The following is a 27,444-nucleotide window of genomic DNA, read 5'->3' on the forward strand; positions in this document are numbered from 1 at the left end:
AGAACAAAACCGAAACCCAAACCAAACGAACAACAAAACAAGAGAAGCAAAGGCGAAGACATGCTTTTGCCAGAGGAGAGGCAGTGATTCCGCAAATCGTTCGGGCAGTACAACAGCAAGGAAGCAGGAGAAGGAAGCCCTGTGACCACCATGCTGCTGCAGCAGCTGCTGCCCTTAGCTCTGGGTGCGAGGGGCAGCCGGGTGGCAGTGGCAGGGCTCCTCTTTGCACATGCCATCTGTTTCACGAGGCATACATGAGGGAAAGCCTCCAGAAAGGAAAACACTTAATCATGGGCTCTCCTGGAGAGGGGTGGATCCATAGTACATGCTCAAGTGCTTTCCTGCATCAAGGCTGGGCTTTGGTTGTGTCAAAACCACAACGAGTATTTGTTTGCTTGCCTCTGCTGGGAGGGATAGCCCCAGATTAGTCCTGAGCAGGCCTCATGGTTGGTTTATAGAGATGGATCCTCTCAATTGGAGCATAGTAGTCAGGCACTCAGAGCAGAAGATGGAGCTTAACCCCACCGTTCTCAACCTTTTCCACACTGGGAGATCTCAGAGAGAGAGAGACAGACACGGACACACACACACACACACGGACACACACAAAACCCTCTCCTGGCAAGACCGAGTCAGCATCTCTTCCCCGTCTGGTAATATGAAAATGAAAAGGTCATTCAGACCATCTCCCCAGACCGAACTTCTTTAGCATCTCAAGGTTGAGAACCCCTTACCATAATATGTGGGGAAATATTGGCCTAAGGAAAACTCATCAACATTAAAAAGGCATTCATTTCACCTGGTGGCTTTCACACCGCTGCAGTTGCTCTCATGGAGCTGCAGATTGGGCTAGATCAGAGGTAAGTCATTCACTATTTTCAGTTATTTACAGAACAGTTATTTAACCTTATACATAGTCTTTTAATGAAGATTACTTACTTGCATATGGGATGCCAGGAAAAAGAAAATGAAAAACAAAGGCTGCATTTTATCTTGCATGCAAAAATCCTGCTAAAATGGATACTACAAAAAAAAAAAAAAAAAAAAAAAGATAACTGAAGTGGAAAAAAAAAAACCACAAACCCAAAATTGCCGCCCCCCTCCCTCTCTCAGGAGAGGATGCTATAGGGGGTGAAAAGGATGGGAAGCAGGAGAGTGGCACACAGCTTTCCGATGGCCTTACTCACTTTAACAGAGACTTTGTTCCCCAGAATATCCTTGGATTTACGTGGCCCATTGGCTTCATTTTTGCCACTGCTCTCCTTTTCCGCCCGCTTTCTCATGCGCAGGGTATGCCATGAACATGACTTCCTGTTGTACCAGAAAACGCAGCAATCAAACGGCAAATCATAGCAGGAAGGAAAGATTTGGAAAGGAGAACCAGCATCCACATTTGCGATTACTGCAATTCCCTAGAAGGTGAAAGCCACCGGCAATACGCCTATCTCTACTTGAGCAATGAGAGTTGAAGTTAAAAAACAAACCAAAGAGTTCTGCAAAGCAGATGTTGTGCCACAGTTGCTGTTTAAATGCATGGAGCAGGAAAAAATATCCCATGATGGAAGCAGGCAACTAGAACTCGGTCAGCTGGTTTCAGGGACTTTGTCTTGCATTGCCACAAACAGAGATTTATTTTATTTTTGCTATAGTTAAAAGGTCAATTCAGTCCTCAGTCTTGTTGGTTAAAAGCAGTGAAACAAATCTAAATAAATGAGAACCATCTTAATAGATTACTTTGTCGAGCAAATAAAAAAATTTAAGAAATTCAAGGTGTTGCTCCCTACATGTTACTCAGAACATGAATAGCTCAGAAAATGGGAGCTACATCACTAACTTTCCAAGAGATAAGTAATTTCCTAGAATGACAAGCTCTGCTCTGCCTCTCAAGACCAAGAATTTCCCATTAGTGTAATATTTGATTTTGCCAATCCGGATAGAGAGAACATCAATCAGTCCATGCTTTTTGACTAGAATCACAGCAGGCATGATTTCAAGAACATTTTTCACCCCTCATTACTGTGCCTGTGACCTTACTCTTGGAAAAAAGAAAAAAGACCATGTCACCCTTTCTAAGAGCAATGCTGTGTCGACAACAGAAATTGCATATCAAAGCAGACACAAAAAAATCAAGAAAAAAAAAATTCTCAATATGGAATTCATTTGGTTTAAATAGTGGGCAGGTTGGGGGGGATTTGGGAAGTGGTATGTTGTCCAAAGATGAAAGCTCTCAAAACAGCAGTGTGATGAGCTGGGATCCAGGTTCAAAGCATCTGCCCACCTTTAAGTCATGCAAATTTTATTTGCATGTTTTAAGCCCAATGTTTGGCACATGTCATGTCACGTCTACAGTACCTTGATACATTTTACAAAGCAAGTTGCATGTAATCCAACGATCACCTGCGATGCCAATAAAATGCAGTATGTTAGCAAGGTAGGACTCGAAGGACACCCCACACAGCCGATGCTCCCCCATGATCACTGATGATGATTCATAAGCATCTTTTTGTATTTCAGCACTTGACTGGAGCTGTACAATAGCTCATTTTTTAAAAAGTAAACCCAAGGGCCTCCCAGCAACTGGCTGCACTGACATAAGACCAAAATGGTTCATAGTGACTGTTTTTGATGTGGCAGCACCGTGGCCCAGGTCCCCACCAGTGGCATGGAGCTGGCGGCTGGCACGGGCAATCGTGTTTTGGCAGAAGGAGCACCAACACTCCCTGCACGCCCTGGCTGGACTGGAAGGGTCGCTTGGTATTTGGGCATTTTTGGGGGAGGTCTACATTAGGTGTGCAGACCAGGGGGCATTATCCAGTGCTTTGGGACTGTTATATTTTCCTTTACGATATGATTAAGAGTCAAGGATGTGGCTGATGGACTCCCTGACCCTCACCTATCATGATGCCAACACTACTGGATCAAACACATTTTGTGAACAGTATTTGTTTTATTATTTTATTATTTTTAAGTCCATGTGATCTGGCAGACTAGACAGGGCTGAAAACACCTGCATTTTTAACCCATAGGATTTATATTAGAAAGTCATTCAAGCTTCTTTTTAGTTGCAGGGTTGTTTTAGCTCTGAGTCTGAAAACATGATTTAAGACAGAGAGAAGTGCAACGCATGTGTCTTTCAATTCTGGTATTCCTTCCTGGCCCCAATTCATACGACTATATTGCAGAATTTGACTGCACAGCTGCCATGAAATCAAAGCCTTCCGCCAGGAGCCCAGTGCTGGGGTGAATGTAAAGGCACATGTTTGCAGATTGTGGTTAGAGGGGAACCCAGGAATAGCTGTGGCACACAAGCAAGAGATGTGCTGAGCAATTTCTTTGGCTTAACATTTCATTTGCAATAGCATTCAATAGTATTCCTGAGATCACTGACTGATGGGTCAAGTCATCGTATTTCTTAACTGAATCTTTAGCAGATACCAAATTATTACTTTTAGTGAATCTGTCACAAAATCTTTCCTCACATTCAGTTCTGCACCTCAAGGCACTCACGTAAGATAACAGAATTTGTAGCATACACCATGCATTACCATGTAGTCATTTTAGATGTTAAAAGAAATCAATCGGTATTACTGAAAAGAGGGTTGTACCTTCTGTATTTAATACCAAAAAACCACTTTCTTGCATTAGTCATTTCAGACTGACAAATTTCTAAAAATCAAAAAAGAAAAATATATATCCACACATTTGTTAAATAAACAACAAAATGTTATAAACAAAACAAAACTAAACAAAAAAGGGTCAAACTAGTTCTTTTACCTCATTAAAACATGCTCATGGTGAAAATTTATTTTACATATTTAAAATAGTACATTTAAAATTAGTTACATTACAGGTACAATGATGAACATTGCGACTATCCATTATATTGCACAACCTGACTTCATCAATATGAGTTTGTTTCTTTTCTTTTTTTTTTTAAATAGTGCAAAATACTTTATACAGGAATGTACTTGGATGGGGGTCTTGCAAACCAAAAAATATTTTACAAACGTTACTGCGAACAGAAAAAAAAGAACAAACCAAAACAAAATTAAAAAAAAAAAAGATACAAGCTGTACAAGGAAATTGCCATAGACAACAAAATCTCTCCTCTTAGAGAAGCGAACCTCAGTCCAACACAGGGCCTGATTATTTTTTTGCTAGATGCTGTTATAACCAATATATAGATTAGTAACTTAATACAACATAAATATAAGTCCAGTCCAAGCAGGTCCATGTTGGTGTAAAATGGTGTAACGTAAAATATGTCTTTAACCATCTATGGTTTTATTTCTCTCCAAAGTATAAACAAAACCCCACAAAACAAAAATAAGCCAAACCCAAGCTATCCACCATGGCTGCCCGATGCTCTGAATTGACCACTCAACTTGTTCCAATGGCACTGTAGATAAAAATCAGCAGGAATTCCCTACCATTTGGGTTTGTTTATTTTTATTTATTTTTTTCCTCAAAAAATCCACATAGTGCTCCCAGCGAAGCCAACATGGCACTTACTTGATGCTTCCGTCGCTACTATCTGTGGCGGATTTAGTGAGGGGAGCCAAGATATTGCCAGGGATCCATCCTTCAGCAGCCGGAGAGTGGTCGTTTGCAGGCTGGTACACCAGGAACATGTTCTGCTGGTTGATAGCAAGGATCTGAACCACCTCTCCTTGATTCACACAGATCTCATCCTCCTTCAGTGCATAGTAATCTTTAATCACCACCATGGAAGAGGTCCCATTGCACCCTCCCAAATCAGTCTGTGGAAGTGGACACAAAAGAAACCTGGTGAGCAGGCGGTGCTGAGGAACCTGCCTTTTCTGACAGCAGTCACAGCAAGCACTTCATTTCCAGCCTAACTGCACCAGGGAAAAAGATACAAAACACATGCAAGTTCAGATAGGTAAAGGAGGATTCTAAGCATCAGCAGGAACCTGATACAAATCAGCCTCCTGCTTCAGATTAGATTTCACAGCTGTTCTGAAGGTGACAGTGCCTTAGCAGTGTACTCATTTGCATGGTATTGCAGATGAACTACCTGTGCTGAACCAAATGCAGGGGAAGACCAATGAAGGCTCACATTAGAAGCCAAATGAATACTCACACATTTCATTGATCTTAAATATAGGTCATACTGGAAAGTGGCTTTGGTTAACCGCAGCCAGCAGCTGGGCCCAAACACCACTGACAGTTACTGCCTCCTTGGTTTGTGTGAATTGTGTTGGGGTAGTGCACACGCACCTGGATTACAACCTTCAGCTGGCATCTTTGGAGCTGTTACGTGAGAAAAGGTCTAAACTATTTAAACCATCGGAGTAGACCTCTTCAGGAATGGGTGGTTAATGGACATTAAAGAGGGCTGAATATTGCTGTTGGTGATACTGCAAATGGAAATTCAGTTCACCAAGTCTGCAAGCGTAGTGCCCTGAAGAACACTGGTGTCAGGGCTCCGGACAGGTTCTGTTCCAGATTTCCAGCTGAAGCGCCACCTGCCTGAATGCCAGAGCTTTCGCAGTCTCCATTTAACTTCAAATCACATTTCACACCATTGCTTCAGTATGTTGATTCCTGTTGGCCTGGTTAGCTGATAATTAAAGCTAACGTCACTGATAGTCTATGGTACAAGAAATGGACTATGAGATCATGTTTTACCAGATGAGTTCAGTACCTTGCTTTGTTCGTACTTGTCTCCGGGCTGTGAATGTTCATACCCTGTGCTGCCATTGGAGGTAGATATCTTCAGGGGTGGGAGAGAGGGATTACGGCTTGTAGCCTTCAAAGGCTTCTCTGACCCTACTGGAACAGAAGAATAGGGTCTGCTGTTGGGCTGAGAGACCCTACCGGTCTGGGGCCTCAGCACTGCTGAGCTACTTTCTTTGCGTTGGTACTCTATGGGAGACTGTAGCGCTGCAAAAGAGGACAAGAATTAGCGATATGCTTTCAATGACGTTGAAAGGGGATGTAGGGAGTGTGTGGGGTGACTCAGTCGGAGCAGATGCATAAATTGCAAAACAAACAGGAACAGAAAATGCCACCCATGGAAGCACATGGCACGTTCACAGCTAGACAGGATGCAAGCATGTCACGCTGTACTGTGCATGAACTGAACGCAGCAGTTCATGCTACTGGGAGGAACAGCTTCTCTAATGAGCACAGTGGGCTAACCCATTTGCCATTCATAGCACACGTAATTGCACTCAGTTTCTTTGAAATTGCACAAATGAAGTATCAAAAAATAATCCTGAAAAAAAGAAGTCTGAATAAGAGATGTACAGCTTTTTTATAGTGAATTTTGCTTATCATCAGGAAACACAGATTAAGACCCATAAATCTCATTTGTGTATTCCCATGAGAGCTTGACTACTAAATTCTCTTCAAATATGCTGCACTGAAACTTTTCTCCCTATGCAATTTCTGTATTAACTACTTTGGCTCAAAGAAACCACTGGAGATGACCAGCAATTTAGGAAGTATAGATGGTACAACAATATCAATCCCAGCAGCCCAGACCTCTCCAGAAAACACCCAAAAAGCAATACTAAACAGCTTCACAAGCCTTTAAAAAAGACTGCTTGTGAAAGAGTACATTTTGTAGTCATGGATAGAGCTTACACTCTGGGAAAAGGAAGGACAAAAACGCCAGATGGTGAAGAATTTGATATATTTGGAGGAGAAGGGACAAGGGCTGGGACTCACATGGGATGGGAAAGAGACAGATTTACTAGGCTCAGACTCCCATCCCCAGACCTATGGGTTTGTTTTCTGCATGTCATGTAGCTTTAATGGCTGATTTATAGGCAGTTAATGCTGTGTACATGCACCAGACTAAACCTACTGGAATGCGGAGAGACTAGTCTAGCAGGAGGCAGACAGGAGGACATAATGTCACAGCATCGGCCCAGCCAGGGAACCACAACAGAAGGAATGTCTTTCCCAACAAGAGGAAAAGGAAAGACAAACAGAAAGGCTCAGCACCACACAACATACTCTCTAATGTTCCCCTTCCAGAGAAAGGCAGGGCTGGTCCAACAAGAAACCACTTGATACTAGAGAACAAGAGACTAAAAAAATCAAGGAGGCCAGACCACTGTTTTCTTCAAAATCACACGTTTTAACGTAGACCTGTAGCAATCTGGAAGATTAATTGGCTCAAAAGCCTATGCAGTGACCCTTGCCACAGAAGTGACTCGTGGGACTGCCACAGGGACTACCCATTTCACTCGCTTACCTCAACAGCCGCTGAAAATGCTTTGGTCCTGCTGCAGATCAGCCATTGAGTAGGAGGAGGGTTGGGGACATCTTTGACAGTGATTTTGACAGTGACATTTTTCTATCTATACAGCAGATTAGGCTGCAAGATCTTTAGCAATAAGACCTGAATGAGTACTCCTCTATCTTGAAACAATACATCCTTATCAGTGCCTTTAAAGAGTGCTCAGCTTGGAGCCCACTGGTGGCTACTAATTCCACAGTTAACTATGACAGTGATGCCAGGCTTCCAGTCTCCTATTCAATACCTGTTAGTATTCTTACAGGCTTCTGGCAAAAATCAATGTCCGTGTATTTGCTCTCTCTCAAAAAAAAGCCCTCATAAAACATGATAAAAAATATACAGATCAATCGCATTTTTCATAAGAAATACATCCATTGTTGACGTATGTTCTTTATCCATTGGTGACATATTTTCTTTATACCTTGCTTCTTAAAAGCAGAAGTAGAGAGCAGTCACTACAGGCAATCCTTTGCTGCACAGTCTGTTTCTTGAGCTTAGCAGCTTTTGTTATTCCAAGGGAAAATATGAAAAGCTTGAATATCACAGTGTAATTGCACCAAGTTTTACGTTTACAAACTGACTATGCAAATACTATGGTTTGTGCTTGGTGCCTTACTCTCTAGGGCTTCCCAGTTAAAGACAGAAAATCAGAGACAGCTTGGGCAAGAACTCACAGGGAATATCTTGTTATTAAGTTTACGTAGCATTGGCTCAGTGTGGATTTAATATGATTTTAAGGACAGAAAACATCTGCTTTAATGAAATGCAAAGCTAAAGAACGTATTTAAAGATTAGTCAGCCTCAATGAGATTACCTCCTAAAAGCCACTTAAATTGTTCTAAACTGGACAAGCTCTACTGGATACAATATCATTTTCTTGGATCTTATTTATAGGTTTAAAGTAAATCCTTAAGCCTGTGTTTTAATATAAATCTATTTTTACTTCTAGCTTCACAGATACTGAAAATTTTATTCCTAACCCATCATGTTCCTTGCTGGCCTCACAGAACAGAGGCTAAAGAGGGGCTATGAAGATGCTTCAGTAGAAAAAGGGACTCACTGGGAAGTAAGTCCTGGGAGGACAGGAGGGAAAAAGTTTAAAAAAAAAAAAAAAAAAGACAGACATGGAAGGGACACAAAACCACTGCAGTAGTGTCTATGGAGTCCTCACTAGGTTTACAGAAAAATTTCTGTAGCTGAGCATTACTGGAACTTACTTTTATTCCAATAAGCCCTCATTCAAAGTCAATGGCACTGACACAAAACCAGCAAGTTTTGGTATCAGCCAGTCAAACAGGAGAATTCAAGCTGCTCATCTCACCAATCTCTTCAAGGAATCATTTTACAGTGACTGTATGAGGCCCTTTCAATTCCAAGTCATGAAAATCAAACAGCAAGCTTTGGAATCACGTGAAACACACTTTCTCTTCTCAGCTCAGCCATAGTTTTGAGACTTCCACGAACAGCCTTTGTAACCCTTTCCCATTTTACTTTTGAGAAGTAAAACTGTGCTAAATTAAAATTAACATATATATATACACACACGCAACTCCACAATGAAGAAAAGAGAAGTTTTGTTTGGATGTGAATTGAAAGAGACTCTTCAGATTTTGCAACAAAAAATCCACAAACATAACACCCCAAATCTAACAACTTGTGCCAAGCCAAAATGTTTTGATTCAAGCTAGTAAATTTCTTTATAGATCATGTATTAAGTTTTTAAATATAGAATGCTTTTTAAAATAAGTTTCATTTTTTAAAAAATAAGCTGTTTTGAAATGAATAGGACAAAACAATTTTGAAATGAATAGTGCGAAACAATTCTGGAAACTTCCAAAGAAATAATTCCCACTTTCTTGCTTCCAAACAAACAAAAAGAGATACTATTTTTAATTTTTGACTCTAGTCCTGGTCGCTTCTCTTTCCCTTACCCAATTGTGAGCAAGAACAAACTAAAATTGTTAACTGAATGGTTCCTTTGTATTTTCAAAATCTACACTTTTGTTGATCATGGGTGCATTATTATTATTTTTAATAGAAACACTATTTTAATTTGAAATAGTATTTCAAACAACCCTGAATCTATTCCTAAAGCAAAGTTGACATTTTGAAGAGACCTCTGTTCATGCAGAGCTCCTGTAGTTACCAGGAGAATCAAGCCCAGATGTTTCCTTGCCCTCTCTTTTTGTCGTTGTTGTTGAAAGCAGTTGCTGCCCCATGGAGTTTAGTACGGGGGTGGATGGATGGTGAGGCAGCCTTCATCCCACCTCACGTCCTCAGTTTGTAGCACATGGTGACATTAAGTAAGAGGCTCCTGGGGATATGACTTGCTCTGACTAAGTGGCAGATACTGTGTTGATACAATGGCATCCTGGTTTTGACATGGTCTTGGGAAGGGATGAGATTTAAAGCCTCTTTATAGAATGGAAAGCAGCAGATGATATAGCCTTGCATTTTTAAAGGATCTTGCATGAAAGTACCACCACAGCATGTCATTGACACAAGGGGCTTGAGATCTGAACATGAACCTGACTGATACAGCAGGTCGACCACACAGCAAGCCACTACCAAGCTGCCAAAATCAGCCCACCAGACACCGCTAATGGAGGCAGGCCAGAAATGATCTGCAACCTTCAATGCAAGATGGAGTTCCTGCAGCCTCAGGGGTGGGCTCCAGAGCCACCCAGCAGTTCAGCACAGGCTTGCCCCATCCTCTTTCCCCATCCCACTCAGCCGATCTGGCATGCAGGACTGAGACCTCTGCACAGTGTTACTGAGGTGGTCTCCTTGATCACCAGCTGTCACTTATGGTAACTTCTTGCATGTACCGGGCTCTCATTTTCTCCATGGGATTTTCCTTATGAAAAATAAGTTGCTGAATGTTTTTCTTACAGAGGAACCGAAGATGCAAAGATTATGAGTCCCAGTTAGTGTCACAGTTTGGGAAACATCGCAAAGACCATGTACATACCATTTAGGAAATCTCTTTGTGTGTCCAGAACCTGGTTGATGTCCTGTACCCAAGCTTGCTGAATTTCTGGATTAGCTGCCTGTAAAATAACTCTCTCTGATGTTTCCCGGCTCATTAGGGCAAACTTGCAAGGATCATTGTCCACATTTTCTTCAATGATAAGGTAATTCATCTGAAATAAGCCAAGGTAAGCATGCGTTACATGGAGCATGATTTAGCATTACTCAAGAATCAGAATAAAATTGTTGTGAAAAGTTCCTGAAAATAATTGAGTCCAATAACAGACTGCCAGATTATAATCAGAAGAACTTGGCTCATATAGATTTAGGCAGATAGATCTTAAACTGAAATACGATGCTTAATAAAGCTGTTACAGATGTACCAGACATCCATCTGCCTTGTCTTCAATTACAATTTCTATTTTAAGGTGACACAGACTTGACTGATGTGCTAAAAAGTTACTGTAACACAAAAACATAGTTAAACTGTTCCTATTAAGATGTTAATAAGGTCTATCATTCCCCCAATTTAAATGAGTTTACATTTCTTATCCTCCATGGAAAGAAAGTCTCAGTCTTTAGACTATTTTAAGACTGGAATGGACACTGTACGGGGATATACCAAAAAAAGAGCAATTCTCAGCAGACGCTCCAACAGATCTTATTTCTAGAGGATTACACCATCATCTGTGTGCAATCACTTCACTTGACTGTAGTCACAGATACTCTTCCTGGAAATCTCATGGATGGCAATTTCAGCTGCTGTCCTGTAAGATACCTCGTCCTTGTGAGGTGTCTGAGTAAGTGTACTCATAACTTTGAATTCTCCTGAGTTATTCATATCTGTGATAGTAAACAAGAATAGGCTGGCATATCCCTTCTGCTTTGGAGGGCAATTTGGGGTTACTATAACGGAACCACGACAAGGACAATTTAATTTACAAGACAGCAACTGAAATTTCCATCCATGTGACTTCACAAGTTAGTCCCATGCAGGGAAAAAAAAAAAAAAAAAACAACAAAAAACCCGACCCACAAACCAAAAAAGGAGGGTCCTCACTGTCAAAGACAGATAGCTCTGAAGACTAAGATCATTACACGCCTCTAGGTCTCTCTCCCATTGCTCTGAACGTCATTCAAGGTATGGAGAAATCCACCCCACATCTGAATGCTGTCCAGCACTCACACTGCAAGACAGAAGGAGCCTCTTCCTTCTCTTCTGGGGGTCCCTGTGGAGTTAGTGGGACAGGCAGAAACTCTTCTGACATGAAGACAAGGAAAGGAGTGGACAGTGAGCCTGGCCAGTGGCTCTTCTGATCTCTTGCTCTTCTGGCTGACAGCCAAAGCAAGCAAGTCAATCCTGGTATGACTCTAAGAAAAGGACTCGCAGGTCAGAGTCCCACACCTACTGTTTGTGTCTCAGCGAGATGCATTTACCAAGGCTACCCACGTAGGTATTTTGAAACCTTGAAAGGTATCCAACTGAGAAATGTCCAAGAAGGGATGTGCTATTTCTGAATGCCAACTACCTCACTGCATAAAGAAGGGCTCTTTGCTAATGTAGGCCATCACGATGAAGCTTCTGTCACTGTCTGAGTGTGGCAGACCTTGGAGATAAGTATTTGGGAACCTAATCTCCCTGGCAGACCTGAATGGCTCCATCTGAAGTCATATGCACTTCTTACCCTAACAGAGAGGCCTCGATGCTCAGCAGTGGCTGTGACACAGAGGAATGAAATGGGACCTCTGGTGCTGGCGAGGTCCTCCTGCTGTGTGGGAGGATGTGCTCAGCAGGGAAACAGCCTACATCTCTCAGGGAGTGTCTCCCAGGGAGCTGGACAAGCGTGACCAAAGACAGTACCGAAGCATTGCAATGGCCCACGTGCCATAAGATGGCTAGGCAACCTGATAATTGCTGCAAAGATAGCAAGATAGTAAAGAAAGCAGGTAAGAGCCAATATAGGGAATGGTCCTATCCCTGCAGGAAGGCACGAGAGCACAGCAAAGGCAGGCAGAAGCTGAAGCAGGGGCTGGGAGCAGGCTGTGAGTGCTGCTGGTGCACAGACTCCCTGCTGCAGTGGGGGAGATGCACATGGAGCCACAGGGGATCCCACATTTGCTGCAGGCACAGGAGAACGAGCTGTTTGCCAAATGGAAGAAAACAGGGAATGGAGAATTGTCACACAGAAATTTTAAAGCAACTCAGGCAGTGGGAACAGCATTATGTTCATAAGCTGTTTAACTAGAAAAGCAACCCATACCCTTGAGGCAAGCTAATTTTATTGACATTAGAAGAGATTTATTTTTCTCTCTTTATCTACAATATACAATTCGGGAATTGTTTCCTGCAGATAAAAGCTTCATTGTTATACATACAATAAACTGAAGCAAAAATGATTTACATTATTTCTATCTCCAACTTTAATCATGATTTAAATCAGCAGCAGGATAAAACCAAAGCTGATCATCTAAATCAAGATTAATGTTTATTTGTACACTTCAGGTTTTTCCTTTATAACTTATTACTTGGTTGGAAACTATGAAATACAGCGACTTGCAAATGGATATGCTTTTCAGTAAATGCTGCAGTTTCTGTCAGCCAAGAAGATGCCTATTATCTGTTGTTTATTATCATAGATCATATGGTTAATATGCATTATTTTACCTGGCATTGTTCTCTTCTGTTTCATATTAATGCACCATTTAAAATTCAGTGCAAACACAATGCATTCTCCCTATATTTTAACTATATCTTTGGAAAGGAAATCAATCTCAGACTGGTTTATCACCTTTGAATAATCAAGACATTCAGATGAACCAGTGACTCTGCTCTTTCTGCAGCCACAGCAAAGGCTGTTCTACTGAAAGAGGTGTAGCACACATTCACCCTCAGCTACCATTTCAGAGGGGAATTTTGCATTTGTTAAACAAACATAAAAACCCTTGAAAAAGAACACAAACAAACATGTTTTCCCTGGTTACTTTCAGTTTTTACTTTTAATTCCAATCCCATACTCTAGAAAGGTTATTTTAAAAATAAAATTAATTTCTTAAAACTTTCTCGATAGTTTAGCTAGTTTTGTAATTCCTTTTCACTACGTTTTTATTACTGTTTTTTTTCGTTTGCTTTTGACATAGTTCTGTCTCGTGCAACACTCACATTTACACTAAGAGCAATACCCTAAGAAGGGTATTTCCAGTAATGTCACATCCAGGCTTAATATTGACTTACAGTTAGACGAGTGTTTTGTTTACCCCACCTTTTATAATCATGCTTAAACGCAACTATTATACACTTACTTTGACTACTGCAGGCTTTGTAGCAATATTTGCTAGCTTGGAGCTATGAGTGTCAGAGGCTCTGCCCTGGCTGTGCTTCCTCTAAAAATCACCCAGTAAATTTAGACAACCAGTGGTTTATTTAGTGTTGTTGGTCTCAAATGGCTTCTGATGTACTGAAAAGTAAATGCAAGTGTTTTCTGCAAATTGTTGTCCAGCTATGGCAGGACAGACCTGAATCACAGTACGGAAAATTGATAAGATTTCCCTATGTGACAATCATATAGAATAAACCTCTCCCACTCCATTTCTTACCTTTATGCTTTTCTTGAACATGTAGCCTGGTGTTAAAGATCCTTTCCTAAGCAGTTCACTGAAGATAACTATTTGCTCAAAGAGAAACACCCTACGTTCCTTTGGTCGGGACTGAACTCCGGAATCCTGCTCAGTTACATAGAAGGTGTCCTGCTGCAGCAGCTTGCCTTGAGCTGTCAGCTTGCCCTGAGAAGCAGACAAGGCACCAATGTTACAGATCCCAACCCAGCATGGTCCCTTGAGATGATCTGCTATATTTCAAGCAGAGCTGAATTCATTTGAGACATTTCCCCTCTAATTTATTAAAGCAGCAATCTTTTAAATCAAGAACTCAGTTTAAGGACAATAACACAAGTTTTCTTTACTGTCATCGCCACCATATGTACATATAAAACCAAAAGCAAGTAGACTGTTTTTGTACTTAATTTCAAACACTGTTCCCATTAAGTAATTTGCTACTGTAGTGCCTTGGATTCCCTCTGGTCATGTGTTCATCTCCCCCAAACCCGAAGTGAAAGATGCAACCTCTGAAGGTGCGAAACAGGACCTACCTGTTTGCAGGAATGCCGTGATATATAACAAGGTATGAGAAACTTAAACTTCATTTTGGAGATAAGACATCTCACTGGGTCTGCCAAAGACTACACTGGCTTAGTTACAAACCCCAAGTTGTAACCTGTGGGGTTATAACTCACGAGTCCCCTCCTGGATGTTGCCAAACTTGGAGGGAGCTGTTAATGTTAGGTGACCTTACTAACAGGCAGAGCGGTCTGGTTCAATGTTTATTTTGCTCTGACAACAGAGATAAGAAGTCTAATTCAGGCTTGCAGAAGCTTTCACAGACCTCACATTTTGAAGAAACAATAGCTTGATTGTTATAAGTTTAGAATGACACCTTCAAAACCTCACTAAAGCATGCAGCTCACCACTGGAGAAGAGCGAGCACTAGATAAACAGCCTGGGATGGGGTTGATTGTAGAGACAATCATAGAAAGATAAAACACCTTTCCTAGCCTGGTTGTTATTACAAGCAGAACGTACCTCAAAGCCCTGGAGGCGACCCAGGTTCATCATATCATTGCAGCGTTTCGGTACAAGGCACATTAATTCAACTGCTTTCTGTTAAGGAAAACAAAGGTTGTATTGGTACGAGGAAATCAGAGGGTCCCTAAAAGCGAAGTGTCAAACAATGGACTCCAACAGCATAGTCACTGCTAGAAATTATTCACGTTGAGGCCCTCATGTACTGAACATTTACAGTAATGTCTAAAAGAGGACCATGCCTTCATCTTTTCTTCTGACTGAAGCTAAAGAGAAACATCACATTTGAAATATCAGCGGGATCTTCAATCATTGTCAAAAGACTACTGGGGTTTTCATTTCTGCATATAAAGTGCCATTAGAAAATGCAGTACCACTGTCCAGACCATGAAAACATACCTCTATATCTGAGCACTCCAGCCCAGCTTTTTCACTGTACCGCAGGAAGTCCTAGAGAAAGCAGAAAGGTTTGCATTAAGGCACTTCAGAAAGAGAAGACAGAAGATGTCAGTTTTAAAAAAGAAAAAGTGTATTTAGCATGCGAGTTTCTGAGAAGGAACTTGCTAATATTAATGAATACATCTTCAAAAGTTGCTGAATGTTATAACCACTTTGTAGATATGGAAAAGGGGTGTGGATGGTTGCTGAAAATACCACAAAAAAAGACAAAGCTGGGATTAGCCCTCGGGAATGCTGACTTGGTCCCTGTCTTAAGCCACAGGACCACACATGCTTGAGGAATTTTCTTTTCCTTTTGGCATTTCAGGGAACATGCTGCTGTCTCTTCACAAGTGTGCAGTTACGAAACTGTGGGCTGATGGCAGCCTGCTTGAGACTAGTTCAAAAAAGAGGAGAAACCACCTCAGAGTCCTGGTACTGCTGGAAATTACAGTGTATGGTTCAGACATGCCTAATTTTGGATGTTACCTTGAGACCCCTAAGGATGAATATTCAGAAATGCTGAGTAATTGGCATAGTGAATAAAGTCAGCAGAAACCACAGTGGTCATACTCCTTGGGGAAAAAATTACCATGGACTCCCCAGATTTTCAGACCGGAATATTGTGGAAATATGTTTTGCATGCTAATTTGAAGAGAGATATTCAGCGATAAGATACTCTGAGACATTCAGAATAAATAGTGACATACCATTCAGCACCAAAGAATGGCTTTATTAACCGTCTCGTGTGCATGTACTGCAATTTAAAAAACTTGAATGCAAGTTTGCTTTGAAATTTTAGAGGATGAAAATTTATATTTGAAATTTATTTTCCTATAAAAATATTCCAACAGAAAATTATTAAAAAAAATCTTCTGATTATCATCAATTACAAACTATTCCCACAGATGGGACCCTCCTGCTCTCTGGACATTTTTCACAGGATGCTACCATTGTATGCCCACATATAAATATTCTTTCTTCCTAATTTTATGAAGTTATTCTTCAATTAAAACTAAGGCTGATTTAAAATAACAGTGTCTAGTACAAGATCCAAACTGCATCTTTCCACTCACCTTGAGAAGAAGCTGATATTTAGTTATTCTTTGAATGGGTTTGATCAGGAAATCACTGATGGTTAGTCGTTGGTTTATTTCCTGTTGAACCTCCTAAAGATTGAGGATTAAAAAACAATTGCAAAGAAGCACAGAGTAAGGCAGAGATAAAATGTCTCTGCAGAGACTTATTTCTACAGAAAGCTGATCTGTTCTTAATCTTTTGTTTGCAAAAGGGTATTTTAGAGGATTTAAAAATCTGGCATATCCTATTTAGGCAGGGACTGGGTAAAAGTCATGACCCAGCTGGAAGACATTTGAAAGCACAAGATTCCTTCCCACTTCGAGCTGACCGAGCAGGGCTGCAAGGTCTGGAGACTGCTCTCTCCACTGCGGCAGGGATTTGCTCACAAACAAGTCCTACAGAACACGCCTTGTGCCCTTGGGTGAAACAAAATATCTTCCCATTGCTAAACAAGCTTCTTTCACATTAATATCTAAATGTGTCTAGTCCCACAGATTTCTTGAAACAACATTATTGGAAATTTATGAGAGGCACCACCCAGCTCCAAGAACTTTCACCTCCTCCCCTGTTTGTAGGCTACAGATTAAAAAGTCTGTTTTATTTTGGACAGAATTCAGTTGTGGCACTCTGAAGACGACAGACACTGAGCACTGGATCAAGTATGTATTAGAAATTAACATTAGAAATTGAGACAAAATGAACTTTTCTTCCCTATAGCAGAGAATTTAGCAGCATGCACAATACCAACATGGTCTGGAGTTTGTTTTAGACAAACCTCATGGGTTACAGAATGGTCTTCTTTGCTAGGACTCACAGCTATAAGTAGCAATAATGGATAATGAGCCACGCTTACCTCAAAATATGCCTCATACTCAGCTACTATGTATTCAGATCGTGGCTTATTTTGGCAATACACCACATACATGTGTAATCGGCGCTCCTGTGAAAACAAGATGCACAGCAGCCTGGTGAGATACTGGCTACCGTTCTGCTATTACAAGCTGGCAGAAAATTGCTAAAATGTTCTGCTAGGTCATCTTTCTTTTTAGTTTAATCAAAGATTTAGTTTCCTGAAGTGGGGAAGCAAACTGATAACTGGTTCTGTTTCCCACTTCTGCCCCTTAGGCAAGGGAAGTTTCCATGGGGGAAGCCAGTTAATTGGGAGACCAATTTTTCCCCCAAAATAAGAAGTCTGCAAGAAGATGGTGACTAATGTTTCAGGGAAACCCATCTGCTCGCTGAAGATGAATAACAATGTTTAAATTAAGTTTAGACATGTAAAAATATCAAGACAACACAAGCAGATGCTTTTGGAAAGGAGTTATCACACTTTAAATGACGATTAGACTAGAGATAGGTAACAAAATAAAACTTACATGCTTAATAAAAAGCTGTGCTAAACGGTCATGCTCTTGAAGACATTTTTCCAGTTCAGCCAGGAAAAAGCTGAAAGAAAGGATATCAACATTTCAGAAGACTTTTTTTAGGTCATTCCAGGGCAAATCAGTCATCCTTCAGTAATATATCAATGCAATTTTAGCTAGAGTATTCAATAATAAATGAAAAGACAAGCCTGGCTTCAGCCCTTAATGGTGGCATTTCTATAACAGTAGATGAGAACTGTGAAATATGGAGATCTTGTCTTGCAAACTATCTGGTCTTCTTTACTGTTACACTTACAGAGGTTTCAGGTTTTTAAAACTGCCAATGACTAACTGCAAGAGTTGCATTCCTTCACTGAGAACTTCTAAAGTAAAACCTGTCTGTGTATCAAAACACTTGTGAAAACTCAACTGAAGCTTTACCAGGAGTTCTCAGTTGGATTAGCAGATTTGGAATACTGGTCATCATGAAAGAGATGCAGAAGTTTTCAATTGAGTAAACAAATCAACACCTTTTTGGTCACAGAGTACTGGCCTGTTCTATTTTATGATGTTTCTCAATATATTACCATTAGTTTTATTCATAAACTCAGCCTCTATCTTGACCTGCACCTTTTGTAGTGCCTGCTTGAATGCCCTTTCCAAGAATACACTGAGGTGCCTGGAAGTGAGGTATTATCATCTCAACTAAAGTTTAGAAATGCTGACAGGTTTTTCTAACTGGTATGTAAATCCTGACAATCTCCATTTCCATGATGTTCCTCTTTTTCACTGCAGGATTTCTGTCTCAAACGCCTCCATGGATTTGCTACAGTAACCAGCTGCAAAGTATATGCCAGCAATGGTCTGGCCCCAAGAAATCCCAGAACCTCCAAGAAGATATATGTTGAACGGCTGTCCTAACTAAACAACCCTATCACTACCATCAGCTACAGCTACTTTCATAACTCAATCCTGTAAAAAAGTTAAATTCATCTGCATTTAAACAGACTTCTTGACCCAGATATGCAGAACTAAAAATAGAGACTCCCTCCCCGTGCGTTACAGAAAACTCTTATCATCACATTTAAACAATGAATGGCACTGGTTAAAATGCTCTATTGCTGGTATAAACTTAATATTTTTCTGGCATTTTTATGCTTTGCGCTCCCAAGAGCTGTTGTCAGAACATAAAGACAGGACCTGATAGGCACCCAAGAGATGCGTGATGGCAATGACACTGTGACTCCTTGATGAGGGAAATGTCCAGAGCCAAAGGAATACCTAGTCTGGTGTCCATTGCTCAGATATGCACACTGCCTGTGCTCCAATTCTAGTTAGCCAAAGGCGTGGGGTTTTTCTGAGTGGCAGAGTTGAAACGGTGACCACATTATCCAAAAGCACGACCCTGCTGTTCATAAAGTTACAATAGAATGGCTCTGGGTTTGAAATAACCCTTGTATTTCCAGCAACTTTTCAAAAGCTGCTTGAAGGGTGACAGAATAAGATTTTCAAGGAAAAGAGTTCCTAACTCAGAGTCAAAAGCATCAGACAGGCCAAAGCCTGTCAGAGTTTTTATGCAAGAAGTATCTCATCACCCTCCTAGCCTAATAATGCTTCTGTGGTCAGCATTCTTGATCCTATCAGCTGCATGTGCAGATGCTAGTGTTGCTTAGAACCACCAGATCCATGCCCACAAACCCCAGAGAGCCGAGAAGAGGGTGACGTAGTAGTAGTTCATACAAAGGAAGGAAACAATGATTTTCCAACATTGCTACCACTCAGTGGCAGGATGAATTCAGCCTATAGCTGTGACCCAAGCAAGAGAGTTACGGCAGCCTCAGCGGCTTTTTTGGGGATCCAGCAAGCACCCCACAAGCAACACCCTTCTTGGAGCTATGCTGGGACAGCTGAGGAGCCCTGCATTGGTTCAGGAGCCCTGGACTGACCGCAGTGATGTCTCCCATGGAGCCTCTTGTTGTGGCTCCCCAGCAAGGAATGGCAGAGCCATTGGCAGCACAGCACTGACACAGACTCCCTCGTGGTCCACAACATCTTTGTCACCCTGACCAGCACTCCTGGCATAGGGTGTGAACCAGCATGAAGCTGTATCTGCAATCAGAGATGGTACCACAAACACCCTCCCATGAAGCCAGCCAGTGCAAAGCTGCAGCCCACTGCATTTTTTTTCACTGGGAAAAAGGATTTTATGTAGGATTGATGCTTTGCATCATGCAGCTCTGCCATTTTTGGTTGGGTAGACAGAGCCTTATATCAGGATCTAGTATACTGTTGAACTGTGGATAAAAGCACATGAACTGTAACATATTCTTGGTAGTCACAGCAGCCATGATTTGTAAAGTCAGGAGGCAGCACTTACAAACCAGCAGAGACCATTTAAAGTGAGGCAACATCCTTTGGAAGCTCGGCCCTGAATGACCTGCTGATGTTCAAGTAAAAGCAGCTTAGATGTACAGATACTACATACCCCAGTCCTTCACAAATGAGTGGTTACAAGGGTGCTTAAAAGCAAATTAAACCGATGACTTACTCTTTGTGCCAGTCATAGATCTGGTGAATATTGCCAAATACTATCTTGTCTTTCCCTTTCATATCTTCAGAAACTCCTTTTTCTTCTATTCGCTTCATGAAGCCCTTTAGGATTAATGATCAGTGATTAGCAAAGGGTTCACTTAAAGAATAGTGAATAAAGAGTAATAAAGAATAATTACACTCATTGAAAAAAAAATAAAAGTTTAATGTCAGGCTTTTTGCTTTGAAAACACTTAAAATACCTTTTTTTTTTTTTACAACTTAAAATCAGAAACCCATCTAGATACCCTAAATTACATAGTCTGCTTAAAAGAAAACTTTAAAGGATTTATTCTGAATAACTACAGTTGTTTTAGGAACCTTTGTCAGATGTCATTGAAGTGACAAGTGCAATTAGAAGATAAAAGTTAAACAAAAGTAGCTTATCATGCTCTTGGCTTTGCTGGTAAGAGGGAGAAGCCAGACTCTGTACAGACAAAATTCTTCTGTTCATCACCATGAACGTTTTGTGGGAGCACAAAGCCATGCAGCAAGTTTAAAGAGTCACATGAACAGGATTTCTCACACCTCCTGAGAGTTTCTTTATAAGTCTTTGGAGCACTGCAGCCCTGTTAGCTTTGCCAGTGGAGCGTGATGTAAACAGAAGATAACACAAAGGTCTTCAAGTTTGGAAGCTCTTGAAAATCACTGCTAGACGGGCTGATAATTCTCCTTGGACTAGTGAATGCCAGAAGCATTCCTGAAAGCCCACTTCAACCGAGTGCCTCCAGTTCTCAGTCCTTGCTGGGAATCAAACCGGACCATGCGTGTGAGTTGTCTCTGACAGGTGATCCCTAGGGATCAGCCAGGTCTTTACAAGTTGAAACTTACAAAACGATGACTGCTTTTGAAAAAAAATAGGAAAAAAAACTAAACAAAAAAACTCCCTCTATGTTATCTCAAGGTTTGTGGGTGTGGGCTTTTTTTCTTTTTTTTTTTCCCCCAAAACATGAATCCATTGGCCACACACGCACCTCAGCGCAGATCCGAAGCCAGACTTCAGGAAGGTATTCAAACACAGCACTGCAACCCCGGTGCAAACTCAAGGAAAGTATGTGCTACCACTGCTCAGTATTGATTTGAAGTGGTATCACTGCATGACAGCAAGAATGGAATGAAATAAATGGAAGGGGCAGAAATTATTCTCTCCCACTGCCCTCAAGGCTGCATTACAGCAGAGTTTGTTAGATGCAGGGTAGCCAAGAAAAACCTTTGCATGGAGTTGAAACCTAAAATACAACATTTGTTAGATGGAAACAGAAATAGTTTCCGAAGACATTCCTTCTTGTTTCTGTCAACATGAGGAGGGGACCATGGAAGCAGTGTGTGAAATAAACCAGTTTGTTTCTCATGCTGTATTTTTTGTTGTTGCCACTTTGCAGCATGGTGTTTGTTAGTGAGAAAACATTTTGCATAGCAGGGCTTGCTTCAGCTCACCTCCACAACAGTTCCCAAGTCTTTGACGTAGTCTTTTTCGGTCTGCACCAGCTCATTTAAGACAAACCTAAATTAAAACAGAATACACGCATTTGACCATGTTCCTTGATGTTACTGTTTGGTCCTCTTATGACATATTACCTCTTGAAACAAAACCAGCACCATCCCAGGAAACACAACCCGACTCTCTCTTCGCTCATAGCTCAGTGGGACAAAAAGGACAAAAACTTCACATTTCAGGCCAGAGTAGTTTCAGTGCTCTTAACTCGTCTCTCATTCTTCCCCTCTTTCACACCAGGTCCCAGGGCAGTGCTAGACCAGCAGCACAACCAGGTGCCTCTGCTTTGAACCAACTCTCCCTTCCCTGCTCTCATCTGTCCCCCCCCCCCCCCATGCAGCCCTCCTGATAGCAATGGGGACATTTCCCAACCCATTTTGCAGCATTTAGAAGAGTTTCTTGCCCCAGTTAAGATGTAATTTGGAAGTTTCAAACATTGGAAAACAAGTTCTCCTTCCTGCCTTAATGCAGAGCTTAATCTCTCAGCCTAGGTAATCCTTGTGGGGGTGTCCGGTGATTTCCACTTATCTCAGAACTAATAATCCCGGGGAGGAGAGTCAGCTAATGAAGGCTTGATGCATGCAAACAACACCGAGCTAAAAAAAACAACAACCCTCCTTTGTATGTCAAACTGACTAATCACATAATGTTCTTTCGAGGACAATTTCAAGAAGTTACAGCTTGCTGCAGACAGTTTTCCTCTCAATTACGCCAATATACGGATTTGGCACATGACAAATAAACTCCATCTGTGCTCCAGCTCTCTCCGGCGGTAACAAGGCTAACAAGATAGAGGAGCGCTTTCATGTCTAATATCGCTCTGTTCATGTCAATCAGCAGGCTGACCCACTTGAAGCGATAGGTCTGAGGGCAAACAGTGCTAAGATAAAAGCCTGCTTGAGAATATCTAGGGGAAGAAAAACACAAGCTGGCTTTTGGCTCCAATACAATGGCTGAGCTCCCGAGGTGTCCCTTGCTTGGACGGAGCAGAGGAGCTGCTTGGATGCAGGGAGGAGATGCTCGGACACGAGGCAGAGAGAGGTCAGACAGCTCCATGTTCATTTGAGAGTGAAATCCAGCCCGCTTGGCAGAGGCCTGGGCTGGCAGCGGTGGTGCCAGATGCTTGTGCTCTCGGCAGCGCCCTGCCAAGCTGCGTGCCTGGGTAGTAAACACGAGCGGGGCAGAAGGCTGCTCCCTCACACAGCAGCCGCGTGCGGCCTGGCCGAGTGCGTCCCGTGAGGTGCCCTCTCGCTGGCTGACCTGGTGCCCTTGGGACAGGCTGGCCATGTCTCACCCACACAGGCTCAAATCCCCTCTGTCTGCACTGCTCCTGATGGAGCAGAGGGGTGCCCAGAGGCTGGGGAACCTCTGCCACCACCCACCCCCAGCTCCCCGGTTTCACCTGCTGTGAGGGTACAGCTGGGCAAAGCCTGCTCTGAAAATGAAGCAGCAGATTAAACCTGGCAACTTGTACCCGTTTTAGGAACCAGGGTCTCTATCTCCATTACTTAAGTTAAACTTGGCACTAGGGTTCCCCACCTCCTCTCTCCCTAAAAAGCAAAAAAAAAAAAAAAAAAAAAAAAAAAAACCAGCCTTCGTCCTCTGCTAGTTCCCTGAAGCCTGTCTGACACAGGCAGTCCCAAATTTGAGATTTCTAAGAAGTGTGTTGCCAAAATTCGAGATCACTCATCTCCTCATCTGACAACACAGAGCGAGGGCAGGCAGGCAGTTGCTCAGAAAGTGCCTGCCCCAGCCACCGGCAGGTATTGTCTACACAGCTGTAGTTAAAACGGCATTAAATACACCAGGGGTAGAGCCTTCTCACTCTGAGTCAGTCTGAATATCTGAGTATCTCAGTAACTCCACGCTCAGGCTATACTGACACTGCTCAGTAAGACTGCTGCCTGGCTGCTCACAGGGATGCTGAAATCGGGTCTGATGGAACAGGGGTTTCCCAGTGCCAAGGCTAACTGCTGACAGGCACATGTTGCCTGAGACAGAGGAAATGACCGCCCATGCCTGTGCAAGGATTCAATTGCTGTTTTGTGGGAAATGGGGGTCACAGCTCGAGTTTGGAGCCCGGCTGCCTAATATGGCTATGGAATTACACACAGCCAGAGGCACAGACACAGAGCACAGACACCAGGGAGCTGGAGAGGAGACAGATGTCTTGTGCTGAAAGCCACTAGCAGGTGTTCCTAAACATCCTGGTGTTTCGGAAATCTGGACGGAGGCAGCAGCTAATTACGCTGCCAGTCTGCCTGCCAGAAGCGTCACAAGTTATAAAGCCTTACTGTACGGGGGCTTACACCAGCAAGGTCTCTGCACTAACCTGAAGTTATCTAATGAATGAACTGCTACCAGAAAACCCCAAAAATTGAAATATCAAGGAACTTTTAGGAGACAGGCATGGGCGGAGAGGTTTCCTGCAGAAAGACTGACAGCTGTTTAGCAGAAAGCTTCTTCCACTCATGCCCAGGAGTGCTGTGCCCCTGCCTGCCGCTGGCAGCCCATCCTGTCCCTCTCTGTAGTGCTTCTCCAGCTTCCTACAACAAACTACAGGAGATAACGATGGCTTTCACAGACCTGCAACACTTTGTTCCTGCTTCCTCTCCCATTACCACGAACATGAGGGTTTCCCAAATTAAACTTTCTCTTCAGTGGCATTTTCCCACCGCAAATGTCACTGAATTCTGCCCCTTCCTTCGCTAGGGTGAAAAATCATTATCTCATTAAAAAAAATCTCTTTGCTTTTCCTTGAAAGTAGCTAACAAGGTCAACAATATATTCTCCTTTGCAAGCTGATTTCACCTCTGGCATAGTAATTTCCAAAGCAAACACCTCAGTAACTCTGTGTGTAACTGCCCAGAGGCTTCTACAGTACTAGATATTTGCTATCTGGGGTAAAAGCTGCACATTTTTAAGAGTGAAGATGAACTTCCTGGGTGTGAAAGCACTTTTTAAAGGTATTTTGCAGGTTAAGAAGAAACAGATGCAGCAGGACACAGTTTTACTCCCAGTTCTGTGCTCGATCAATGACTACAAAGTATTCTTTCAGAGCAGCTACGTGCCCTCCCTGGGTGAGTATTTCAGAAATAAGAACCAGCGAGACAACTTACATCCTGCCTCTCATTGCTTTGGCTTTTTGTTCCTCTTCAAGGTTTCTTGGGGGAGTTGAAGGCGTCATTCCTTCGTTTAAGCAGCCAGTGGCATCTTTTAAGGTTCCTCGGTAAGATCCTCCTTCAAGGGTCTACGAAAACCCCAAAGAACAACAGAAAAAACATTACCCTTGAACTCCAGCATCGGTGTTACCGTCTGTTTCAAGTCAATTCTGCAATCATCAGTGCAGTCTAAAACCAAGATGAATATTCAGCTTTCCCCCTGGCCTTAATGAGACAAAACCAAACTAGTTTTAAATTGATACAAGCCCCCTCCTCCAAAAAGGATTAAAAACAGAGAAAATGTCCTTTTGCCAGAAGGTGAAAAAAACATTCCAGTAGCCCCAGGATGAAAAAACTCTTCCAAATTATTTCAAAACAACCTGATAGCATCCTAGTGTCACAATCAGACCCAAGGTTAGGCTACACGTGGAAAGTGTTTCTCTGCCAAAGACTGAGCAAGAATTCCTAGTAGCAAAGTAGAACACAGGCTGAAACAAACGGATGGATACAGAGCAACATTCCACAATAATTAAAGTTTCCCCCAAATCCCTGGAAAGTAATCGCAGTTGACCTAACAGTGTGCACACTGGGGAGAGAAAATAAAATATCCTCTGAAAACACATGTAACTGGGTTAATGAAATACTAAAAATTTTTAGTCCCTCAATGGAATAAAACTATTTTGAGTAAATTTTCTGGGAATGTCCTTCTCAGTTTCCCATGTCCCAAAGAGATCCTTCTCCACTTACACCAATCGAGCACCCTATTAACACAGACCTCTTCGTAACAACATCTCAAACTGAGAAAATGCCAAAACTTTCTGATGATTCACTAGACAGTGCTGCTTGCACATTTACAATAGTTCAATGATTTATTTTTTTTTGTGTGTGTTGTTTTCACACACGTAAGGAAATAAACCTTTGTAGGCTTATCGTAACTCTGCTTCAATACTGGTTTGTTAATCAGTAAAACTTGCTCAAAGCAAGCGTTTTCCTAATTTTAGAGGTCCTGGGACATGTAGAAAAAAAGGTTTATCTTTTATATTAACATTTTGTACTTTTGGGTGCAAAACTTAAAAGAAGCCAATACACGAAACACGATTTACTCCTTGTCCAACAGACGTGGGACCGTACATGTCGTGTATGACAGTGCACGAGTGCGTGATATTGAAATTTTTGAAGAAATTAAACCCAGAGCATTTGTATTGCTTATTCCAGACCCTGTCAGGTAGAGTTGACACAACAGATTAAAAGCAACATATGAATCTTTGTGAAAATTAAAGCACAACTGTGATACTTCAAGCAGTTTTACTCTTCAGAGAGTTTTTTCAGAGAAGCCAGAATACCAAACAAATTCATATGTTGGGTATCAAAACTCCTCTGCCTCAGAACAATTTTGTTTGTTTTTTAAATCATTGCAGGGAAAGAACAGTCCCCAGGAAGAGGACAGTACAGTAGCTCATACCCTGCAAAGCCCTCTCCAAAACTGCCTTTTGACTTTTGCAGTGCAGAGCCTATGGGCTTCGTCTCACATGTGGAGCAAAAATATTAGATACTCTACTGAGAAGCAGAGCACACAGGGTTAATAGAAGCACAGCAGATGAAGGTGGAAAGCAAGGAAACCAGAAACAGAAGTAGACTTTAAATCCCTTCCTTAGAGCTGTATCAGGCCTGTTGTATACACAGTTTTCACAGCACTAAACTTACCAGCTTACTTTTGACCAACTTTTCTATTGCACTGACAAGATCCGCAGCAGTCGGGACATCGGAGGAGCTCTGTCGAGCAGCTAGCAAAGAAGAGGACTGCAAGACACCAGGTTGCAAAGGAAAAGCAAGTTAGGAGGATGAGAAGGGAACAGGAAACCAGTGGTCAGTGAAGCAGCTTCTGAGACAGGAGAAGAGTAAACGTAGAAGGGGAGCAGGAGGGTTAGAGGAACACATGCACAGTAAAGTGAGTGCGTGTTGCTGTATCAGACAAGCACAGAACTGCCATCAAAGTCTGACTGCACATTCCTCTGCAGCAGTTCCAAGGCTGGGAAACAGGGAGCGGCATCAAAAAACTGAAGTTCATTTGCAACCGTGCTAAAATATTCTTAATGTCTGCTGGTTCCTCCTTCCAAGGACATCTATGGTTTTACAGACTCCAGAAAATTGATCTTCTTGCTGCAGATGTAAGAAATTACCCACTCCCCCATACATGCATATTTAATAGATGCAATAAGTGAAGGTACACGTGGAGTTACGGGCAATAGGGGAGGAAGGCAGGGGCGAAGAAATCCTTCCTCCTTCCTTCCCCAAAGATCAAACGCAACTCCAAATGAACTCAGATGATACCACGCATTCATGCAACTTCAGCCATCTAAAATTTGTATCTTTTCTCTCCCCTCTCTGTAATCAGTGGAGAGAAAATTCCCTTATGTGTATCATCTATCCTAGGTACCT

General features: G+C 42.0%; 1 protein-coding gene across 1 annotated transcript in view; it reads right to left on the reverse strand.

Moving 5' to 3' along the window:
- The window catches only part of KALRN (kalirin RhoGEF kinase), a 500,534-nt gene that overhangs the window by 24,146 nt on the left and 448,944 nt on the right, over positions 1–27,444 (reverse strand). Inside the window, 14 exon segments of the mRNA XM_040562309.1 lie at positions 1,188–1,311; positions 4,513–4,760; positions 5,669–5,907; positions 10,245–10,416; positions 13,838–14,023; positions 14,879–14,956; positions 15,278–15,328; positions 16,393–16,485; positions 17,250–17,336; positions 17,773–17,842; positions 20,309–20,412; positions 21,787–21,853; positions 24,964–25,094; positions 26,710–26,805. Coding sequence (XP_040418243.1) covers positions 1,188–1,311; positions 4,513–4,760; positions 5,669–5,907; positions 10,245–10,416; positions 13,838–14,023; positions 14,879–14,956; positions 15,278–15,328; positions 16,393–16,485; positions 17,250–17,336; positions 17,773–17,842; positions 20,309–20,412; positions 21,787–21,853; positions 24,964–25,094; positions 26,710–26,805 — 1,746 coding nt within the window.

Source organism: Cygnus olor, chromosome 6 (genome assembly GCF_009769625.2).
Source record: "Cygnus olor isolate bCygOlo1 chromosome 6, bCygOlo1.pri.v2, whole genome shotgun sequence".
Taxonomy (NCBI): domain Eukaryota; kingdom Metazoa; phylum Chordata; class Aves; order Anseriformes; family Anatidae; genus Cygnus; species Cygnus olor.